The sequence below is a fragment of the Henckelia pumila genome, chromosome 4 (genome assembly GCF_033568475.1).
Source record: "Henckelia pumila isolate YLH828 chromosome 4, ASM3356847v2, whole genome shotgun sequence".
In the NCBI taxonomy this organism is placed as follows: domain Eukaryota; kingdom Viridiplantae; phylum Streptophyta; class Magnoliopsida; order Lamiales; family Gesneriaceae; genus Henckelia; species Henckelia pumila.
The window spans coordinates 122,279,270-122,300,547 of NC_133123.1; the positions used below are offsets into that span (position 1 = coordinate 122,279,270).

The following is a 21,278-nucleotide window of genomic DNA, read 5'->3' on the forward strand; positions in this document are numbered from 1 at the left end:
AAGATATATTGGTTCGCTTATCGATCCGATTATGAACATATATATTATTGGCATGATATTTTGTTGTTGATGTCAATGTCAAAGAATAAAATATAGACGAAATGTGTGTGTCAAATCTCATCGCCCTTAAACAAGAACTAGTTTTTGTGCATAAATGAAAATTAATACTCGTGAGACGGGTAAATTTAGTGTTATTAGTTTTATTGCTTCTCATAATGGACATAACTTGGTTAGTCCGAATAAATCACACAAATTGAGATCTCAAAAAAGTGTAAGTACCATACAAGCAAAAAAATATCTAATATTGAAAAGTTAGTAATACCATGCACCAAAAACAAGTTTGAGTTATATTTCTAATCAAGTTGGTGGTCGTGGAAATGTCAAGTTTATTTTTTAGGATTATAGGAATTATTTGCGCTCACAAAGAACAATGGATATTCAAAAAGGAGATACATGAGGTGTACTTGAATATTTGCAGCAAATGCAATCGGATGAACCAATTCTTTTATGTTATTCAAGTAGATAGTAATTATCTTATACCTAATATTTTCTGGGCAGATGTACAAAAGATGAATGACTATGTGTATTTTGGATATATGGTATGTTTTGATACAACATATAGAAAAAATAAAGAAGGAAGACCATTTTCACTCTTTGTTGGTGTCTTCAATCACCAAAATCTAATTGTCATTTTTGGTGCAACATTGTTGTATATATGAAGTTTTTAGAGAAATTACTAATCGGCTGAAGTGAATCATCCTTACGACTAACCATGATGAAAGAGGCACAAATACAAAACCCCCCCAAAACCGAAATCAACAGATTCGAAATTCCCAAAATTAACCGAATCCAGACAAACCAACGCGAGCGAGAACAAATCAAAGGGAAAACGAAAATACCAAAATCAACCGCGAAATTGCCAATGTGGATTGGATTATAACTTCTTCAATCAAGCAAGGAGAATCCATGAACCTAGGCTTTGATACCATGATGACATAGAGAAAAAAAGGCTAAGGATTTCTTATTGACTTACATGATGCAATCAGAATACAATAAAGAGTATTTATAACTAGGGATTACAATGAAAAGAAATAGAATAAAATACCCTTAAACACTAATAAAAATAATATTATAATACAACTAAGACTACCCAACAGAGTTTCACACTCTAACAAAAACAATATTCAAGTGATCAACATGAATATAAAAAGAGTAGGTGTTTTGTTAGACTGACTGACATCTCTATATCAATAAGACTAGTGGATCCGTTCATCATTTTCATCTACAGGATGAACTAAATTTTCCCAAAATGCAACTGATCTCAGTCATGCAATTTATTAGTTTATAATCTGATCTATTTATTAAAGATGAGACCCATATACAAACTTAACGATCTCTTTTGTATGTTCATCTATTAAATTTCAAATAAACCCCAAAAAATTCATAAATTACATAATGCCGGTTAGAATCCATAAAATCAAGATGTCCTAGAAGTATCCTCCCCCAACCTAGACCTAGCCTTTTCCTCTCTGACAGGTCACAAATTTACACTTCCAGTGGTACATATTAAACTGTCAAAAAATTTCAAAATTACGTGGGCATAATAGAGGAAGTTGGAACCATTTTCTTCTATATATATATATATATATCCATTTTATGTCGTTCAACTTCAAATATTTACGCCACCAAAAATTCCACACAGAAAACGATTTCTATGAGTTTCGAGCTTCACATATCCAGACTGGTCAATGCATACCATTTTTCTGGTTACGGAATCCATCATCTTCCAGATGTTGTCTTTGCTCTCATTTTCCGTGTCAAAATTCATGTTTTACATATCCGTACTTTCAAAACTATGGGGAAGTGTATAGAAAATCTTAGGACCCAATTGATAGGTTTTGTGGATTTCTAATTTGAATAAGAATAAATTTTGTGTTTTGAGAAATAATTTCCACGCTTCAAAATAAATCATAGCAACAAAAAAAAAACCCAATTTTCTCCAAAGAATGCTTGAAGCCCGTCCTTTCACCAAAATCACAGGCTTTTATAATTTTTGAAAACTTATAATTTAGTGAAGTTATAGAATCGGAATTTTGATCTTCTACGACCACTTTTCTTCGTGTTTACTTCTCTCCATCGGTTTTGTTATGTTTATTTTTTTGTTATGTTTCGTTTGTTTGTTTTGTTTTTTTAAATACATCACACAAATATAGTGCCCGAAAAAAACCAAAAAATTACAAATAAACTGAGGTTTCAGAATCGGTTTTTGAGACTTTTTGAAGCGTTATGTAACCGCTTCTAATTCTTTTGAAGCGGTTCAATTCCCGACTCAATTCCTTTTGCTCCTAGAACCTATTGAACCGTAACAACAGCCGGTGGTGAAACAATAATAACCGGTCCTAAAAGCATTAATAAGAGCGGTTATAAACCGCTTCTAAAAGAATTGTCACAAGCGGGTGTAAACCGCTTCGAAGGAAGTCTCTGTAGAAGCGGTTATCTAGCGCTGTGGTTGCTTTGTATCTGGAACGGTTCAAATTAACGATTGTATTGATATCTTTTGAATCGGTTAGAAACTGTTCGTAAAGCCATGACTGTTGGTCGACATTTTCACTTTTAGGAGCGGTTTTAACCGCTTCGGTAGTATTTTTTTTTTATTTTTAAATTTTCCTAATTTTCCCCATTTCCAGATTATCCTATTCTATTCCTATTGCAGACCACTCAGTTATGAAAAAAAACATGGTACATCTAGTAGAAATAACTCAAAAATATGAAAAAAGTAATTGTCATTCATCTGGAAACCAAACATAATTCAACAATCCACAAATGACTGAAATGATTGTCTTAAGTTTCAAGAAACAGAATTTCTAAAAGCAAAAGCAGAATAATGATTGCAAATGAAAACATAAGCTAAAGCAACTTTTCCCTTGAATATCTCTAATTATCAGATGATTCTTCCGAAGGATTCCTACGACCATTTTCTTTTTCTTTTGGATTTGATGTGGCATGCATTTGTTGCTGAATGATATTTTCCATTATGATTGCCATCTGTAAAAAGAAACTAAATTAGTATCATAGACTTAAACAAGTGACCAATTTGTTAATCTGATATTATATAACATGTAAATACCTGTGTTGGTAATGATTCAGGTCCATTGGACCCTCCAACAGTTCCAGGTATCATACTCTGCATAACACGTGCAAAACTTTGGAATTGATCTTGCATTTGTCTCATTTGCTCCATTTCAATTTGAAGTTGTGCTTTTTGTGTCTCCATTTCTGCTCGCAACTGTGATTCACGCGTCTCCATATCTTTCTTCATTTGTTCTTGCATTGCTTTGAATTTATCTATCATATCTGTAGTAGAGTGATAGGCTTGCCTATTGTAGAATGAGCTATGCCTACATTGTTCGGGGAAGACTTGGCTAGGCAGTGCTCCTGCTCCTAAGCATCGGACTCGACCAGAATGCTCAGTTCCGAAGACATCACTGCATTAAATTTATAATTAATGCATATTCATTTTGTAATGGCCTCAACTAAAATGATATGAAATATTAAAGAAAATATAACCGAAATGCATCCTCATGCACTTCTATTGCTTGTGTTCCCTCAGGCATGTCTTGTAGACGAGTTTGCACGGCCTCATCCAACAAATTCTAACAAAAAAACGTCTATTAAATGAAAAAAAAAATCATTCAAAAGCCATTTTAAAATATTGAAACAAATCAGTACCTCATAGCGTATGGCTTCAACATCAACCGGAGCACCTCATTTTTTTTTACTTCTCCGACTCAAATGCATTATTTCAATGCGAGTCGACTTTCTACCATTTTCTTTCAACTAATAGAAGAACAATAAACCAAATATGATAAATTATGACAACTGAAATTTAGCAAACAACAAAATGTGTATTTTTAATTCACACATTCACAAATTACAAAATAAATGAAAAAAAAAACTATAATAAACCATTAACGACATATCTTTAAAGTTTATCTACATTCTATGACATTGTTAATCTAAATTTACAACACCACATTAGCATAACACTAGTTATTTATACCATCAAAGTTCAAAAAACAAATAGGTAATATGAAACTTGTTGCAAAGAAAAATTATGGTTTGATGCTTACAAATTTATCTTCCAAAGAAGGAATACTCGTTCGTCCCTGTGCATGAGTTTCCCTTTTCTTTTTTCCATTTTCTCGATTTATTTTTGAACTTTTCTACCAAAAAAAATTACATTTTACTTAGAATATCCATAACTATATATAAAAAAATAATCAATATTCATGATTACCTCAGTATTCTTCCAGTGCACACATAATTTTTCCCAAACTTCAGCAGCCAGCCCATGAGGAATAGGGCGAATGGACACAAGCTCTTCTATTGGGATATTCAAGTCATAAGACGTAGCTTTAACTTCGGTCCTCCATCGCCTCCATGCAACCCCCATCATTTGCATCACAAAATCTCGGTGTTGAGCGGATATTATGAAGCTTGCCTATAAACATAAAAATTAAACAAGTTAATGTTTGAAACCCATGTATGATATTAAGTACTTCTCAACTTACAATAACAAGTTTCCATGCCTCCTCCAACTTATGCTTTGGGATTTTTCTCCAGTCTAAATAGTTAAGGGGCAACAAAACTCCATTCCGAGCTATGGTCCCCACATAATTAGCCAGTACCGGTTGTAAATCTCCATAAGGATGACCTCTTTCATTAAATGTTACATGTAGAAAATCATCATGATGCAATGCATGAATATCCTTCATTACAGTCCTCCCACGTTTATTTTGCTGCCTTTGCGAAGGCAACACTTCATCTTCGTCTGATAAGTATATATGCACAATATTATTGTTATTTGGTGCTTTAAACTTAAGTATATATATTTAAAAAATATTTCTGACCTTCCTCGTGGAACTCGTCATCTTGTTGTGATTCTAGTGCATTGTTTTGGGTTTCCGATGGTGATTGTGATGTTGTGTCTTGTGATTCAACTTCATTTTCACGCCTATTATTTGACTCTTGTCCCCTAGATCGCCTTCTGATATTCTTAATCAACTTATGAAGTCTTTTGTTTGTCATTTTTCATATGTACCTGAGAATAGTAATATAAAATGACCGCAGTCGGGAAGATGGTAAAGATACATAACAGATATAAACGAACAGAGGAATGTACATACAAAAAAAAAAAAAAAGACCCCAATTTTAACAAGTATCATAGATAACATCTGATGTGGTGGAGTTTTTAAATTTAATTATACATTATATATAAAAAGATCATGATTCTTTACAGTTCATTTGTTTTAATCTACATTGGTCATGAAATTGGATGGATAATAACACGTATGAAAATTAACCTCCTCGCAAACAGCTCCTACATTCCAATCTCAAATGAAAAAACATATCATCCACGGATATTACTGAAAAATGGAAGCCGACTGTATGTGTATCAATTCCAAGAAAATTAAGTATGACAGGAATGAGCTCTACAACACTTTAAAAAACAGATACAATCCTGGAACACCTAATAAACTCCAAAACTCACAAGCAAGTTGGCTCAACTTCGGAAAGTAGTTTTCATTTCTACCAAATAACTTGTAAACAATTGAGAATATGAAAAAAGACGAGCTTTTACAGAGCAAAATGACAAGCAGGAGAAATCATGATACTAAATTAGCAACCAAACAAAGAGTCAACACATTATTAGGAGAATCACCGCTCAAAATCCTTCCCAACATAAAGATATTTTACGGCAGATTCACATAAATATCTAAATACCGAATTCGCTCAAAACATAATGAGAAGCAAATTTACCTCTGGAATCTGAGAACAGATTGCAACTTGCGATAGAGTGATGGTTGAATGAGAAGGGAAATAATCGAACGTGAGGAAGATAATTAACTTCACAGGCGAGAATGTAAATTATTAACGCGGGATTCTGAAATGAGGTGTGGTTTCTTTCGTACGCTATTAGGAGAAATCTAAGAGTCTTTTCGTTTTCTCATGTTTTATTTTTAATAATAATAATAATAATTCTTAAGAAGGGGGCAGAGCATTTTATATTTTATAAAAGATATTGGATTATTAGATAAATATGGCATTAATATATTTATGACATACATATATATATATATATATAGAGTTTCTTTCAAGTGCCCACCTACCATGCCCACCACCATGCTCACCAATGATGTGGCACTATTCTATTAGACCTACAATTTATCACATTTTTATCACATCCAATAGAATAGTGTCACATCATTGGTGGGCATGGTAGGTGGGCACTTGAAAGAAACTCTATATATATATGCCCACCAATGATGTGACACTATTCTATTGGACCACATCTTTATCACATCCAATAGAATAGTGTCACATCATTGGTGGCATAGTAGTGGGCATGATAGGTGGGCACTTGAAAGAAACTCTATATATATATATATATGTATATATATATATATGCGGAGTTTTAGCTATGAGTAAATATTGTCGATGATTTAATTAGCTAATTTCATGACCATCACCATAATTTAAAATCATAATCTTCTTTTAGAAAAATGAAACAACGATATTAGAATAGCAAAATTCACCAATAGGTTTTGGCCAAATATTTAATTTAAGTCCTTTAATACCTTATAAAAAAATTTAAAAATAAAAATAAAAATAAATTGTTTGATTTTTACATATATTTCTTAATATATATATATATATATAGAGTTCTTTTATGGTGCCCAACACTATATGCCCACTTCATGCCCACCATGTGCAATAGATGAGTTGACCGGTACAATAGATGAGTTTACTTGTACATGGTGGACATGAAGTGGGCATATAGTGTTGGGCATCATAAAAGAACTATATATATATATATATATATATATAGATGTAAAATTATGTAAAAATACTGTAAATAATTTCAAATATATCATATTTTATGAAATTTGAAAATAAAACATGAAATTTATGAGGTAGATATGAAAAGTTGATGTAGATTAAAAAGTAATTGTATTTTTTTCATAACTCTATCTTATGAAATCTCTATAATTTTATAAGGATCGTTAAATTAGATCACATCAAATTCCTTAATCACATATCAACTCTGTTCTTCAATTACAGCTTTCATGAATATAAAAAACGGGTTAGTCTATGCTACACCGGAAGTGTTTCTTCCCCTATTTCAATATCATTAGATCACGTGAGACCCATATATTTTTATGAAAATTGACATATGTCTTGATGATCCAATGGTTGATATTTGACCACATCATGGGGGGAGAAGTACTCCAGGTGTAGCATAGAATAATCCATAAAAAACATGGGTGTAATCTTCCTACCATATTGAATGGATTGTGATATATTTCAATAAAGTGATTTCTCTGGATGAGTTAACAAACTGAGCTAATAAAACTTCTCCAACAAGTGATGAGCAGCTGCTAGCTAGCCTGAAACCACGATCAAGAGTGTTAAGGGGGGCCGGAAGGTGTTTCGACGTATCCCCTCCGACACTCAAGTCAGATGCTAGGATAGCGAAATATAGAGAGTGTTGTGTGCACACGAGTGAAAATTGAATTCAAATAATGAAAGTGAACCTCGTATTTATAGAAGAACGCTCCAGATCTTACGCTTATATTCCTTATCAAGCATCCAATAGAATCTCGGGATCGCAATCCCGGATATTTCGGTTGAGATCTCGCTTAAATCTTGTCCAATAAAAGAAATACGATCATGCTTAAGACGAACTGAACATGGGGAGCCTTAGCCGAGCTCCCGATGCCGAGCTGAGCTCCCCATGCTGTGCTAATGTATGTGGTGGGGAGCCCTGTTGTGGGGCCTCGGGTTGCTAATCTCATTCGTAGAGCAATTAATAAGTAAACATGATTAATTAACCAAGGATCAGAAGTAATCAAAACACTTGCAAGGGAATTGCAACTTGGTCCTTAAGTTCTTGGATAGTTGCAATTTAATCCTTAATCAATCTTTTTCTTCTAATTAAATCCTCTTAATTCCCGAAACTCGGAATTTAAATCTTAAATCCCATAAATAATCAATTTCTAAATTCAGTGCAGATCAATACAGATCAATATTCAATCTAGACACCACTTTCTCAATACAAATCAATGTCTGTTTGAGTTACAGAATGACGTCACGTCAAACGTGTTTCGACAAGCTTATCTAATTTTTCCATGAGTGTTGTGACTTGATTGATATGGTATATCAATAATTGCTTGCGTCTTGATCGATCTGGTAGCAGCAAGAAGCTATCTAACTCTGAGATTTTGGTATCACGATGCACTATCTTTTGAAGTTTGATAACCATGTATTTATAGCTGAAATAAATTAATTCCTTGAAATTTTTTGATCTAAATTAAAATGAACAATATTTGATTTAGCTTCCTTGAAATTTTCGATCTAAATTAAAATGAACAATATTTTGTCTTCGTTCAAGATTATCTTACCAAAGATTTGTTCTTGGTTTTCTTTAATCACCAAAACTTTGATTTAATCACACCAATAAAAAAATGATTTGCTTATATTTATAATTTAAAATTTTATATTTGGATATATTTATAATTATTTGGTTTTAAAATTCGTTAAAATCTTTTCAAAGAAGTTGATACATGTAACTATTTTAATTTGGCTACAAGTAAATTTTAACCATAAATATACTTTTAGTAGGATGAAAAAACGCACGAATTAAAAGTAATTAAAAATCATTCATTAATACTAATAACTAAAACGAGCTCAAAACTTATTATGATCGGTAAAATATTACAGTAAACATTTTAGAATCAACAATGAAAATTAGCTATTTTTGTTGGCTATATTAATAATATTTTTATTATGATAATTAAAACTTTTTCCACATTTCTAACAAAAAACGAGATTATGAGTCTCTGAGACAAGGAAATATCTATTGGAAAGTGCAAGCAGTTGCTCTTACAGGTCAAGAAAGAAGAGATGATAAATGAGAAAGAAGACAGGCACAAGCCAACACTCATAACTACTCCATGACTTGCATGTGCGAAACTTCCAAAGAATGTCTGTATGTTTTATACTTTCAGTTTCAACCTAAATTATGCTCATATTATTACACTCAAGAGAAGAGACAGAGTGTTCCAAAAAAAAAAAACAGAGAGAGAAAAGAGACAGAGTAATAAAACTTGGGACAATTAGCTACATTACAAAGAACAGGGTACAAGCAGCCATAGTATCTTGATATCAATTGGCATATAAAATCCAGGAAATAAAGGTCTATATGGCAGTGGTAATGCAATTACCTGATCAAGAAACAAAAACCTGCATCATCGACCAACTCTAAGACTAACACAGAATGGAAGAATTGAATTAACAACATTGGTTTTTCCATAACATAATGATCTCTTTTCCAGCATCACCAAGGGATAATGCAAATGTTAAATCACTGGCATAAACAACACGAAAACACCACTAATAACGAGCATCATTTAAGTCAAGCATTATACCAACCGCTACTCAAAACTTTAATCAACAGAGTAATTCCAGATAACCTAGAGAAAATAACTAATATATTTAACTACATATAATTTCAGAAGTTTAATGTCAACAAGAGACATTAACTCAATGAAACAAAACACAAAAATCAACCCAAGTTTTCATCATCGGTTTCATTGTTCACAGTAGGCACGCCATCAACAATTGAGCCTTCTACGTCATTTCTTATTAACTCAATGTCTACTGTGTTTGCATCATCTAACAAAAATTCTACATTAGAAAAATCGTTAGAAGTGAACTGCATTATATCAATATCATCTTCATTGCCCATATTGTATGTGTCTCTTGGTGTGTGGCGAATAACACAATGCCAATCTTCTTCTTTTGGATCACGAACATAATAAACCATTTGAGCTTGCGAAGCCAAAATAAAAGGTTCATGCTCTTCTCGTTCTCCTGTATGTATCAAACGCGAAAAATTCAGCATTGTAAATCCTAAAGGGTCAATTTTCATTCCAGTGGTATTATTAACCCAATCGCATCGGAAAAGAACTATTCGTCCATGACCACCGTAATCAAGTGAGATAACATCGGTTAACCGACCATAATATGTTGACTCATTATCATCATTATCATGCATCGACGGCACCATGACCCCACTATTCTGTACTTTTCTGTTCCTTTCGGATTCTACTGTGCGGAATGCAAAACCATTCACATTGAACCCATGATAACTAAATGCTACAGGATTCGGACCACGTGCAAGTGCCCTTAGAGTTAAGTCATCAATTCGTTCATTTACCCGATCAACCTATAATACATACACAAATTAAAGATTTGATATTAATATTTTTAAAATAATAATCAGTACATTAACCAATAAATCAATTGATATTTTACTTGCTCGTTTAGCAAAGCATTCCGAAAATTGCATTCGAACCATATCATCCAATTGAAAGTTAGTTGGACGTTGACCATATCTATGCTTTCTCTTCAATTCGTCTCTAAATTCTCTATTCTATCTCAATATTGAAGGTTAGAAACTTGTAATATTAACAAAACAATAAAATATAATTTACATTTACAAAATAATACTTACTCACGATACGGTTGTAGAGCTGTGCAATTAGAAAGGATAAATCTGTGAGCTTGACTTAGAGTTTTACTGTCCAAAGTAACTACTTGACGCCTTTTCGTAGCTCGTCCAACTTGTGGAAACAATGGTAGTAAATGATACTCATTATCGGGTGACTCCTGGTGTCTTGCCCCTTTATTGCCAAATGAGTTTGTACACTCTAAATAATGAGAACAAAACATGACACATTCATCTGCCAAGTATGCCTCTGCAATGTTGGCCTCGGGCCGTGCTTTGTTTCTGACAAAATTTTTTAGTTTTCCAAGATATCTTTCTATAGGATACATCCATCGATAATGTACAGTTCCGGCAACTCTTGCTTCATACGCCAAATGCACCACCAAATTCACCATTATTGTGAAAAATGATGATGGAAAAATTCTTTCTAACTGGCATAAGACCATTACAACCCCATCTTCAGCCTTTTTTAATTCATCTTCTAGTAAGGACTTTGCACACACTGCTCTAAAATACTCGCACAAAACAATTAGTGGTGCATTTACCTTTTTTGATAACACACGATGCAAAGCTATTGGTAGAAATTGTTCCATTATGACATGACAATCATGGCTTTTCAGACCCATAATCTTACAACGTCCAACGTCCACACATTTTGAAATATCAGATGACATACCATCAGGGACACGAATATCTTTCAACACTGAACAAAACAACTTTTTTTCTGCTTTATTCATACAATAACATGCAGGTGGCAAATATTCTGTGCCATTTGCTTGTGGTCGTGGCCATAATTGTCTTATAATATCCAATATTTTCAAATCTCTGCGTGCGGCAGCATTATCTTTGCTCTTGCTAGAATCATCTAAAATAGTTCCAAGGATATTATCACAAACATTTTTCTCAATATGCATAGGATCTAAATTATGTCTTATCAAATTAAACTCCCAATAAGGCAGAGTGAAAAAAATGCTTTGTTTCCTCCACATTTGCTCAATGGAACCTATTTTTGCTCGCACCGATGGTTTCGATATGTTACTCTTACCAAATATCACATCCCGATTTTGGGTCATTTGTAGAACGTCAGATCCAGACAATGGTGTCAAATCTAATTCACGATGCTCTGGCTTGCCATAACTTGGCATAGTTCAGATTTCAACATTAGTGGGTAAGAAGCGACGATACCCTCTAAATGACCATTTCTTTCCATTTTTCAAGTACATTGCATCTGTCTTATCAGCACATGTCGAACAAGCATTCTTGGCATATGTGTTCCATCCAGACAAACATCCCAAACATGGAAAGTCACTAATCGTCCACATTAATGCAGCCCGCATTTGAAACATTTCTTTGTTGCAAGCATCATAAGTGACAATCCCATTTTCCCCCAAGTCCTTCAATTCAGCCAACAAGGGACGTAAATATACATCAATATCATTTCCAGGTGCTTTGGGTCCTGGAATTAAGGTGGATAAAATAATTGAATGAGGCTTCATGGATTCCCATGGTGGCAAGTTGTAAGGCATTAGAACAACAGGCCATGTACTGTGTGACGTACTTTGATTTTTGAATGGATTAAACCCATCGGTGGCGAGTCCTAAACGTATGTTTTTAGGATCTGCTCCAAATTCAGGGTGCCGCTCATCAAATGTCTTCCATGCTGGAGAATCAGCCGGATGCCTTAAAATTCCATCTGAAACCCGTTTTTTAGAATGCCATTGCATATTCTCGGACGTCTTAGATGACATGAATAATCGTTGTAATCTAGGTTTCAATGGAAAATACCAAAATACCTTGGCTGGAGTTTTCAATTGAAGAATTTTTTTTCCCACCTTTGACTGTTTTCTTCGGTTGTTTCTGCAAGTTTTTCCATCTTGAAAGATTACAAACTTTACAAACTTGTTCATTCACATCCTCACCCCAATAAATCATGCAATCATTCGGACAAGTATGTATTTTTTCGTAGTGAAGTCCCAAATTAGAAATTTGTTTCTTCGCTTCATAGAAAGAATTTGGTACTTTTGCTTCTGGTGGAAGTACCCTTCGAAGAAAATCCAATAATGTTGTGAAGGACTTATCACTCCATTTTCCACTCACTTTCAACTGAAACAACTCAACAAGGAATGTCAGTTTAGAAAAATCAGTGCATCCAGTATATAACGGTTGTTTCCCTTCTTCTACCAATCTATAAAAATCTTCCACATTAGATTCCATCGATGTATGACTTGTCGATGCACCAATATAATTTTCATCCATCACATGTGATCCTTCAGTCATCCCAAATACTTCACATACTGTTTCTTCTACCTCTGACTCATGATTAGTTGTCTCATAAAATTTTGTTGAGGCATGAAGCCCATTGCTTATGTTGTCATGAGATTGTATAATCAACTTTTCTCCATGAAAATTCCAAATATGATAATCTTGTAAGATACCGTTAACCATCAAATGTTCATATACTGTCTCACGATCATGATTCAACGAATTGATGCATTTACGACAAGGACATGGTTTTGTGACTTCACTAGTCGTGTCAGCAAATGCATAACGTAAAAAATTTCGGATTCCCACCTGGTACTCAAGACTGCCATGGGGATCATCCATCCATGCCTTCATTGTTTATACATGTTCAATTATTTTACAAAATTAAAAAATTAATTAGAATTCATGAAGACATTAATATAATAAATAATTTTTTTATTTTTTAAAGGAAATGCATATGTTATCAATGTCCTATTCAAAATTTAAATCACCATATATCCCATGTCATACGTTTTATTTCTTAGATATAAATAAATATTCTATCACATCCTTGTAGTTTGGTGTACATTACTATCCTTTAGAATATCCAAACACTATAAGTCTATAGTTTATACATAATTATTTTAACAGATATTTAGAACACATGATACTACCTTCATATAAAGCATGTGCACCTTTATTTATGCATTCAAAAACTCACTCCAGTACAATCACTCTGAAATATTTTAACTAAGCATGAGTCTATGAATTTATTCAAGTATCATGCACGTTCAACAATTAAATTGCAATATAAATCATTCACAATCAATGTCACTGATGTACATATAAGGTATGTGAAGAAATATGAATTTCAAACACTTATTCTTTTAATCATTTCAACAAACACATTATATACACGTATTTATACTAGTTTGGAACATATTCAGAAACCATTTATATAAAAAATTTGATAATCTTAAACATTAAACATACAATACGAACAAAAACTCCAAAGATATTTGTCAACCACACTCATTAGTCTAATTATGGAACACATATAATCGGAAAAAATAAGTATATTACAAGGAAAAATCGAATTGATTAAAAATTTTAATCGATTTAAAAAATATCATCTCCAGTTTTTCAAAATGAACTAATTGCTAAATATATATATAAGTTGAGAAATTACCTAAAAATGAAAAAAAAAAAAAAAGATTTCCTTCTTACGGTGGGCTTTGTGGGCGGCTGATTGAAGCAATGAATTTGTGAACTTTAAATTTCTAAATGATGTTGATACCCCGAGGAGGAAATCACCTCAGCTCAAAGATGACCCTAAGATAAAGATCAATCCTTAGATAGACAGGATGGTCCAGGAGGTCGGCTCGGGACATCCGTCAAGCTCCTCCACCACCATCACCCAGCTCGGGAGCTCAGTCAAGCTCGTCCACACCATCATCTAGTTCGGCTCGGGAGCTCGGGGAGCTCAGCTCGGGAGTTCAGGACCTCCTTCAAACTCCTCCACCATCATCTCCATCTTAGGTTGGGAGCTCTGGAATTCATCTAAGCCCTGATGGCAGTAGGGAGTTAGCTCGGTAGAGGGGTTGGACAACCTTGATGAGCTAGCTAAGATGTTAGGATCAGTGCTCGGGTTGAGTTCAGGGGTTCAGCAATAGATCATTCATCCCTTTTCCATATGACCCCAGGTAGTATAGCGTCCTCATGATAATAGTTCAGCTCAGATTAAATGTTTCTTATTTCCTTTGTCAGACAAGATTCGGGCGAGATCTCAGCCTAAATATTCGGGATTGTGATCCCGGGATTCGCGGATTCTTGATAAGGAAGGTAGGCGTTAAATCCGGAGCTCTCTCCTATAAATACCAGGTTCATTTTCATTATTTGCATCTTAATTCTTCACTCGTGGGCACACACCACTCTCTATATTTTCGCTATCCTATCATCTGACTTGAGCGTCGGAGGGGATATGCCGGAACACCTTCCGGCCCCCCTTAACATTCTTGTTAGTGGTTTTAGGTCAGCGGCAGTTCATCTCTTATTTGGAGGAGTTTCTTCAGCTCGTCCAAGGAGATCACTTTATTGAGGTATATCAATTGGCGCCGTCTGTGGGAAAATCGAGCTAAGACGTTGATATGGCAGGAAGAGGAAGAGGAAGGGGAAGAGGAAATGTGGCAGATATGACTGTAGATCATCTCAGCCAGTTCATCACTCAAACGGTGCAAGCGACCATGGGTCACAATCCACCACCTCCTCCCGTGGGTCAGCCAAACCCAATGGATGCGGTGTGGGAAGAGATTAGGAGACTAGGTCGGCAAGTGGGAGGTCGGCCTGGGCCTATACAAAGGGAAAGTCCTTTTGCTCGGGCTATTTTAGATGAGGAACTCCCTGCAAATTTTAAGAAGCCTACTTTAGGGGAGTATTACGGGAGCTCAGATTCAGAGGAACACTTGGGGAGATTTGAAAATGCAGCCTTGTTGCATAGATATTCAGATGCAATTAAATGTCGGGTCTTCCTCACTACTTTGGTAAGGTCAGCCCAGCAATGGTTCAACCTTTTACAGCCTGGTAGTATTCAGAGTTTCAATGACTTCAGCTCAGCTTTTCTGCACCAGTATGCGAGTAGCAAGAAATATTTGAAGACTTCTCTCAGTTTGTTCAATATGAAGCAATCTGAGGTGGAATCGTTGCGGGAGTATGTTCAGCGCTTCAATACAGCAGCTCTGGAAGTACCTGCTGCCACTGCTGACACCTTGGTCAACTCTTTCACTCAAGGGTTGAGAGGGGGGGAGTTTTTCAGATCCTTAGTCAAGAAGCCTCCTTTGACTTATGATGAGCTCCTTAGTAGAGCTGAGAAGTACGTGAATTTGGAAGATGCACAGAGGCAGAGGAGACAGGAAGGAATGTCTGGGAGTAAACCTAGTGCCAAGGTGGGAGCAAAGGCCGAGGGAAAGACAGAAGGAGGAAGGAAGAGGGTGGCAGAAGAGATGAATAGGACCAAAGGACCCTACCCCTATGTACCCCTATCGGTGAGCCTGGAGAAGGCAATGCAAGTATGTGAGGATAGGCGAGCACTTGTAAGGCCCCGCAATGCTGAGAAAGGCCCGCGGTTACCGCCATGATTGTCAGAGGTTAGGTGAGGAGGTTCAAAGGATCATGTATGATGACCCTCGAATCAGAGCTGAGCTGACTCGAAGAGCAAATCCTCCTCGCCAAGGCCGAGCTCCCCAATGGAGGAATCAAAGGAATGAAGATAGAGAGAATCAGGGTGATCATCAGGGAAGAGCTCCTCCAAACGGTCGAGGAGATAGGGTGCAGCAGATTGCAAATCATCCCGATCGGGGTGTTATCCATATGATCTCCGGTGGTAGTACGGATGGAGATTCGGGAAGGGCTCGCAAAGCTCACGGGCGTAGGTTGGAAAATTTTGAGGTAAGTTCTCAGCTCAGCTGTCCCATTGACCCGAACATCAGTTTCGGAAGGGAAGATTTAAAGGATGTGGTGTTACCTCATAATGATCCCCTATTGGTCACCTAGACCATAGCCAATTATGACGTGGCTCGTATCTTTGTGGATACTGGGAGTTCAGTAAACATTATCTTTAAAGAAACTCTGGATCAAATGAAATTGGAAGGATTTGAATTGGATCAAATCACCACAGAGTTGTATGGGTTCACGGGCCATGCTCTGCAACCATTGGGACAGATAGTGCTCCCCTTGTCCCTTGGGAGTGGAGAGCAGAGAGTAACCAAAATGGCTTGCTTCACCGTGGTGGAGGCACCATCCTCTTTCAATGGAATATTGGGGCGCCCTGCCCTGAGTGATTTCCAAGCCGTGGCATCCACCTATCATCAGAAGTTGAAGTTCCCAAGTGGAAGAGAAGTGGGGGTTGTTCGGGGTGATCAGAAAGCAGCTCGGTTATGCTATGTGAATGAGGTAAGGATTGATTCAAAGAAGAAGAAGAGGGAGGTAGGAATGGTTTCAATAGGTCGAACATCGAAGGCGCACGGACAGGAGGTGCTTCTGATGTCTGAAGAAGGTCATGAGAAGGTGGAATTAATCTCGGGAGCTCAGATTGTCAAATTAGCTGCTGATCTGAGCCCATCAGTGAAGCAAAATTTGGTTGGTTGCTTAAGGAAGAACAAAGATGTTTTTGCTTGGTCTGTATCGGAGCTCACAGGGGTCAGTGCAGAAATTATGGTTCATCGATTAAATATTCTTGCGGGAGTAAGACCGATAAAATAGAAGAAAAGACATTTTGGTCCAGACAAGGATAAGGTCATTAAAAAAGAGGTAGAGGAACTTCTTAAGGCAGGACACATTAGGAAAGTGCAATTCCCTACCTGGTTATCCAATGTGGTCCTTGTCCCTAAGAGTTCAGGCAAGTGGAGGATGTGTGTTGATTTCAGGGATCTAAATAAGGCCTGCCCCAAGGATTGCTATCCCCTGCCTCGAATTGATCAATTGGTTGATTCAACGGCAGGTCATCAGTACTTATGCTTCATGGATGCATATCAGGGGTATCATCAAATTCCTCTGGAGGAGGAAGATCAGGACAAAGTAAGTTTCACCACCTCTCATGGAACTTTTTGTTACAGAGTGATGCCTTTTGGTTTGAAGAATGCAGGGGCCACTTATCAAAGACTCATGGACAGAGTGTTTGCCTCCCAAATTGGCAGAAATGTGGAAGTTTATGTAGATCATATTCTGGTAAAGTCTCAGGATGATGTGGGGTTGTTGGCCGACCTAGAGGAGACTTTCTCGACTTTGAGGGCTTATCAGGTGAAGCTTAATCCGGAGAAGTGTGTATTCGGAGTCAGGGGAGGTAAGTTTTTGGGGTATATGGTTACTGAGAGGGGCATAGAGGCCAATCCTGAGAAGGTGCAGGCTATCCAATCCATGTCTGCTCCCCGTAACTTGCAAGAAGTTCAAAGGTTGGCAGGAAGGATTGCAGCCTTGTCTCGATTTATATCAAGATCAGCCCATAGAAGCTTACCTTTCTTCAAGGTGCTTCGCAAAGCCAAGAAGTTTGAATGGGATGATGAATGCGGGAAGGCATTTGATGACTTAAAGAGTTACTTAGCTGAGCTCCCTGTGTTGGCTAAGGCAATTCCTGGTGAACCATTGTACATTTACTTATCAGCTTTGGAAGGGGCCGTTAGCTCAGTACTTATTCGGCAGGAGAGAACAGCTCAACACCCTATCTATTTCTTCTCACATGCTCTTAAGGGTGCAGAACTTCGGTATTCAGAGGTGGAAAAGTTAGCATTAGCCTTGGTTATGACAGCAAGGAAGCTCAGACCTTACTTTCTATCACATCCTATTGTGGTGCTCACCAACAGCCATATTGGGAGGATATTAACTCGAGTTGATATTTCAGGAAGGTTGGTAAAGTGGACTACGGAGCTCAGTGAGTATGATATCCAGTATGCACCAAGGATGGCCGTTAAGGCCCAGGCGTTAGCTGATTTCCTTGTCGAAACGAGACATATGGAAGCAGAGGATTTGTGGAAAGTATACGTTGACGGCTCTTCTAATAGTGAAGGATGTGGGGTGGGGGTGTTTTTGATCTCCCCTCAAGGAGATGAGATCAGATTGGCAGTTAGGTTGGATTTTCGAGCTTCTAATAACGAAGCAGAGTATGAGGCTGTGTTGATTGGCCTCCGAGCAGCTAGGCAAGCTGGGGCAGCTCGGGTGCACCTCTACTCTGATTCACAGTTAGTAGCCCAGCAGGTGAATGGAACGTATGAAGTCAAAAATGAAAAGCTGAAGGAATATATGAGGGCGATAGAGGAAACTAAGGGTTTCTTTGATGAGGTATTGTTTGAACAAATCCCGAGGGAGGGCAATGAAAAAGCAGATTATCTCGCCAAGATGGCTAGCTCACTTCATAGCTGGAAGACCAGGGAAGTTGTTGTGCAAGTGGAATTGACACCCTCTACTGAGCTCGCGCCATTAGCTCAGGAAGAGAGTGACTGGAGAAAGGAACTCTTGGATTACTTAGAGAAGGGTGAGTTACCAAAGGACCCGAAGAAGGCATATCGGTTGAAACAGAGGAGTCTCCGCTTTGTGATGATGGAGGGAGTTCTTTATAAGAGGTCATTTACCGGACCTCTTCTCAAGTGTTTAGGCCCCAAGGAAGCTCATTATGTCCTAAAGGAGATACACGAGGGGTGTTGTGGTAATCATTTAGGGTCTTATTCACTAGCCCGTAAGGTTCTCTTGGCAGGATATTTTTGGCCCACTATTCTGAAAGATGCCATAACTTTGGTGACTTCTTGTGATAGTTGTCAAAGACATAGTAAACTTCAACACCAACCAGCAGCGTTAATGAAAAGGATAGTAGCAGCATGTCCTTTCGATCAATGGGGAATTGATATTGTGGGTCCTTTCCCTCCAGCCCCAGCTCAAAAGAAATTCTTGTTGGTTGCCATTGATTACTTCTCTAAATGGGTTGAGGCAGAGGCTTTAGCTCGAATTACTGAAGGGGAAATCTTGAAATTTCTGTGGAAGAATATTGTGTGCAGATTTGGAGTACCACGTAAGCTCATATCTGACAATGGGAGGCAGTTTCAAGGGGCTCGAGTGCAAGCTTGGTGTAAAGAAATGAAAATTCAGCAACACTTCACATCTGTCCATTATCCTCAGAGGAATGGTCAGGTGGAGGTGACTAATAGGTCTTTGGTGCAGAGCTTGAAGACGCGTTTAGGCCAAGCCCAGAGAAATTGGGTGGAAGAGCTCCCTAGTGTGTTATGGTCATATCGTACCACACCAAGAATTGGAACCAGAGAGACTCCATTTAGTATGGTGTATGGAAATGAGGCCGTCCTGCCAGTAGAAATTGGAGAGGAGTCGGCTCGGATCATTTTCTATGATGAAGAAAATGGAAAGAGAAGGAGGGAAGACTTAGACTTTTTGGGTGAAAAGAGAGAAGCTGCTGCTATCAGGATGGAGGCATACAAGAACAGGATAGCTCGGTCCTATAATCGTCGGGTGCGCAGGAAGGATTTCCAGGTAGGAGATTTGGTGCTGAGAAAAGTTCAGGAGGTGGCTGTAGGGAAGCTCGACCCTAAATGGGAAGGACCATACAAGGTGGTGATGAGGCTCAGTTCGGATGCTTACTACTTGGAGGATTCAAAAGGAAAGATGTTGAAGAGACCTTGGAGCGCTTACAATTTACGCAAATATTATTCTTAAATGTTGCAAGTTCAATTTTCCTTTAAGTTGTAATTTGTACAAGCTACACTTACGTTAATCTATAAGCAGTTATTTTTTCAGAAATATTGATGTAAATGTGCCTCAGCTCATCACCTTAGTCACGCTTCTTAAGCCCCTGACTTTGGTTCAGCTCATCACCTTAGTCACGCTTCTTAGGCCCCTGACTTGGGTTCAGCTCATCACCTTAGTCACGCTTCTTAAGCCCCTGACTTTGGTTCAACTCATCACCTTAGTCACGCCTCTTAGGCCCCTGACTTGGGTTCAGCTCATCACCTTAGTCACGCTTCTTAAGCCCCTGACTTGGGTTCAGCTCATCACCTTAGTCACGCTTCTTAAGCCCCTGACTTGGGTTCAGCTCATCACCTTAGTCACGCTTCTTAAGCCCCTGACTTTGGTTCAGCTCATCACCTTAGTCACGCTTCTTAATCCCCTGACTTTGGTTCAGCTCATCACCTTAGTCACGCTTCTTAAGCCCCTGACTTTGGTTCAGCTCATCACCTTAGTCACGCTTCTTAAGCCCCTGACTTGGGTTCAGCTCATCACCTTAGTCACGCCTCTTAGGCCCCTGACTTTGGTTCAGCTCATCACCTTAGTCACGCTTCTTAAGCCCCTGACTTTGGTTCAGCTCATCACCTTAGTCACGCCCCTTAGGCCCCTGACTTGGGTTCAGCTCATCACCTTAGTCACGCTTCTTAAGCCCCTGACTTTGGTTCAGATCACCTTAGTCACGCCTCTTAGGCCCCTGACTTTGGTTCATCCCTTTGCCTTAGTCTAGTCACCTCGACCTTGATTTTCGGGCGCAGTTCAGTTGCGGGTCACTTCATAATGGTCTCATGTAGAGGAGCTGACGGTTCAGGAATATTGGTTGAGGAGCTCGGGAGCTCGGGAGTCCAATTAGGCAATCTAAGAACACATTTTAGGTCAGGTCGGGAGTTTGGTTCCAGAGGCTCAGCTCGGCTCCGGCAGCTCAGCTCGGCTCCTACAGCTCAGCTCTGTTCAACGCCTCCGGGTGTTAGTTTATTTTAAGACAAGTACTTTGCTCCCCTTAAGGAGCTCAGCTCTGTTCAACGCCTCTGGGTGTTAGCTTATTTTAAGACAAGTACTTTGCTCCCCTTAAGGAGCTCAGCTCTGTTCAACGCCTCCGGGTGTTAGCTTATTTTAAGACAAGTACTTTGCTCCCCTTAAGGAGCTCAGCTCTGTTCAACGCCTCCGGGTGTTAGCTTATTTTAAGACAAGT

At 37.7% G+C, this 21,278-nt stretch overlaps 4 protein-coding genes across 5 annotated transcripts; 1 reads left to right on the forward strand and 3 right to left on the reverse strand.

The window, feature by feature from the left end:
• Positions 1-2,846: 2,846 nt before the first annotated feature.
• On the reverse strand, positions 2,847-5,939 carry LOC140867463 (uncharacterized). 2 transcript variants are annotated; one of them, XM_073272530.1, is made up of 9 exons: positions 5,821-5,939; positions 4,911-5,101; positions 4,572-4,831; positions 4,298-4,501; positions 4,131-4,218; positions 3,730-3,837; positions 3,568-3,653; positions 3,128-3,485; positions 2,847-3,045 (listed from the first exon to the last, which is right to left on the reverse strand). In XM_073272530.1, the coding sequence occupies exons 2-5, from the start codon at positions 5,086-5,088 to the stop codon at positions 4,135-4,137; spliced, it is 726 nt and encodes a 241-aa protein (XP_073128631.1). In that variant the 5' UTR covers positions 5,089-5,101; positions 5,821-5,939; the 3' UTR covers positions 2,847-3,045; positions 3,128-3,485; positions 3,568-3,653; positions 3,730-3,837; positions 4,131-4,134. The 2 variants fall into 2 exon arrangements, with proteins under 2 accessions (XP_073128631.1, XP_073128630.1); XM_073272529.1 differs by having other exon boundaries at positions 4,131-4,223.
• A 3,686-nt stretch (positions 5,940-9,625) lies between these two features.
• LOC140861655 (uncharacterized) lies at positions 9,626-11,715 on the reverse strand. The gene is made up of 2 exons (XM_073264678.1): positions 10,660-11,715; positions 9,626-10,288 (listed from the first exon to the last, which is right to left on the reverse strand). The coding sequence occupies exons 1-2, from the start codon at positions 11,713-11,715 to the stop codon at positions 9,626-9,628; spliced, it is 1,719 nt and encodes a 572-aa protein (XP_073120779.1).
• A 3-nt stretch (positions 11,716-11,718) lies between these two features.
• On the reverse strand, positions 11,719-13,186 carry LOC140861656 (uncharacterized). Its single transcript, XM_073264679.1, has 2 exons — positions 12,364-13,186; positions 11,719-12,263 (listed from the first exon to the last, which is right to left on the reverse strand). Exons 1-2 carry the CDS (start codon positions 13,184-13,186, stop codon positions 11,719-11,721), a joined length of 1,368 nt encoding a protein of 455 aa, XP_073120780.1.
• A 1,772-nt stretch (positions 13,187-14,958) lies between these two features.
• Positions 14,959-15,945, forward strand: LOC140861657 (uncharacterized). Its single transcript, XM_073264680.1, has one exon. The coding sequence runs from the start codon at positions 14,959-14,961 to the stop codon at positions 15,943-15,945; it is 987 nt and encodes a 328-aa protein (XP_073120781.1).
• Positions 15,946-21,278: the final 5,333 nt, after the last annotated feature.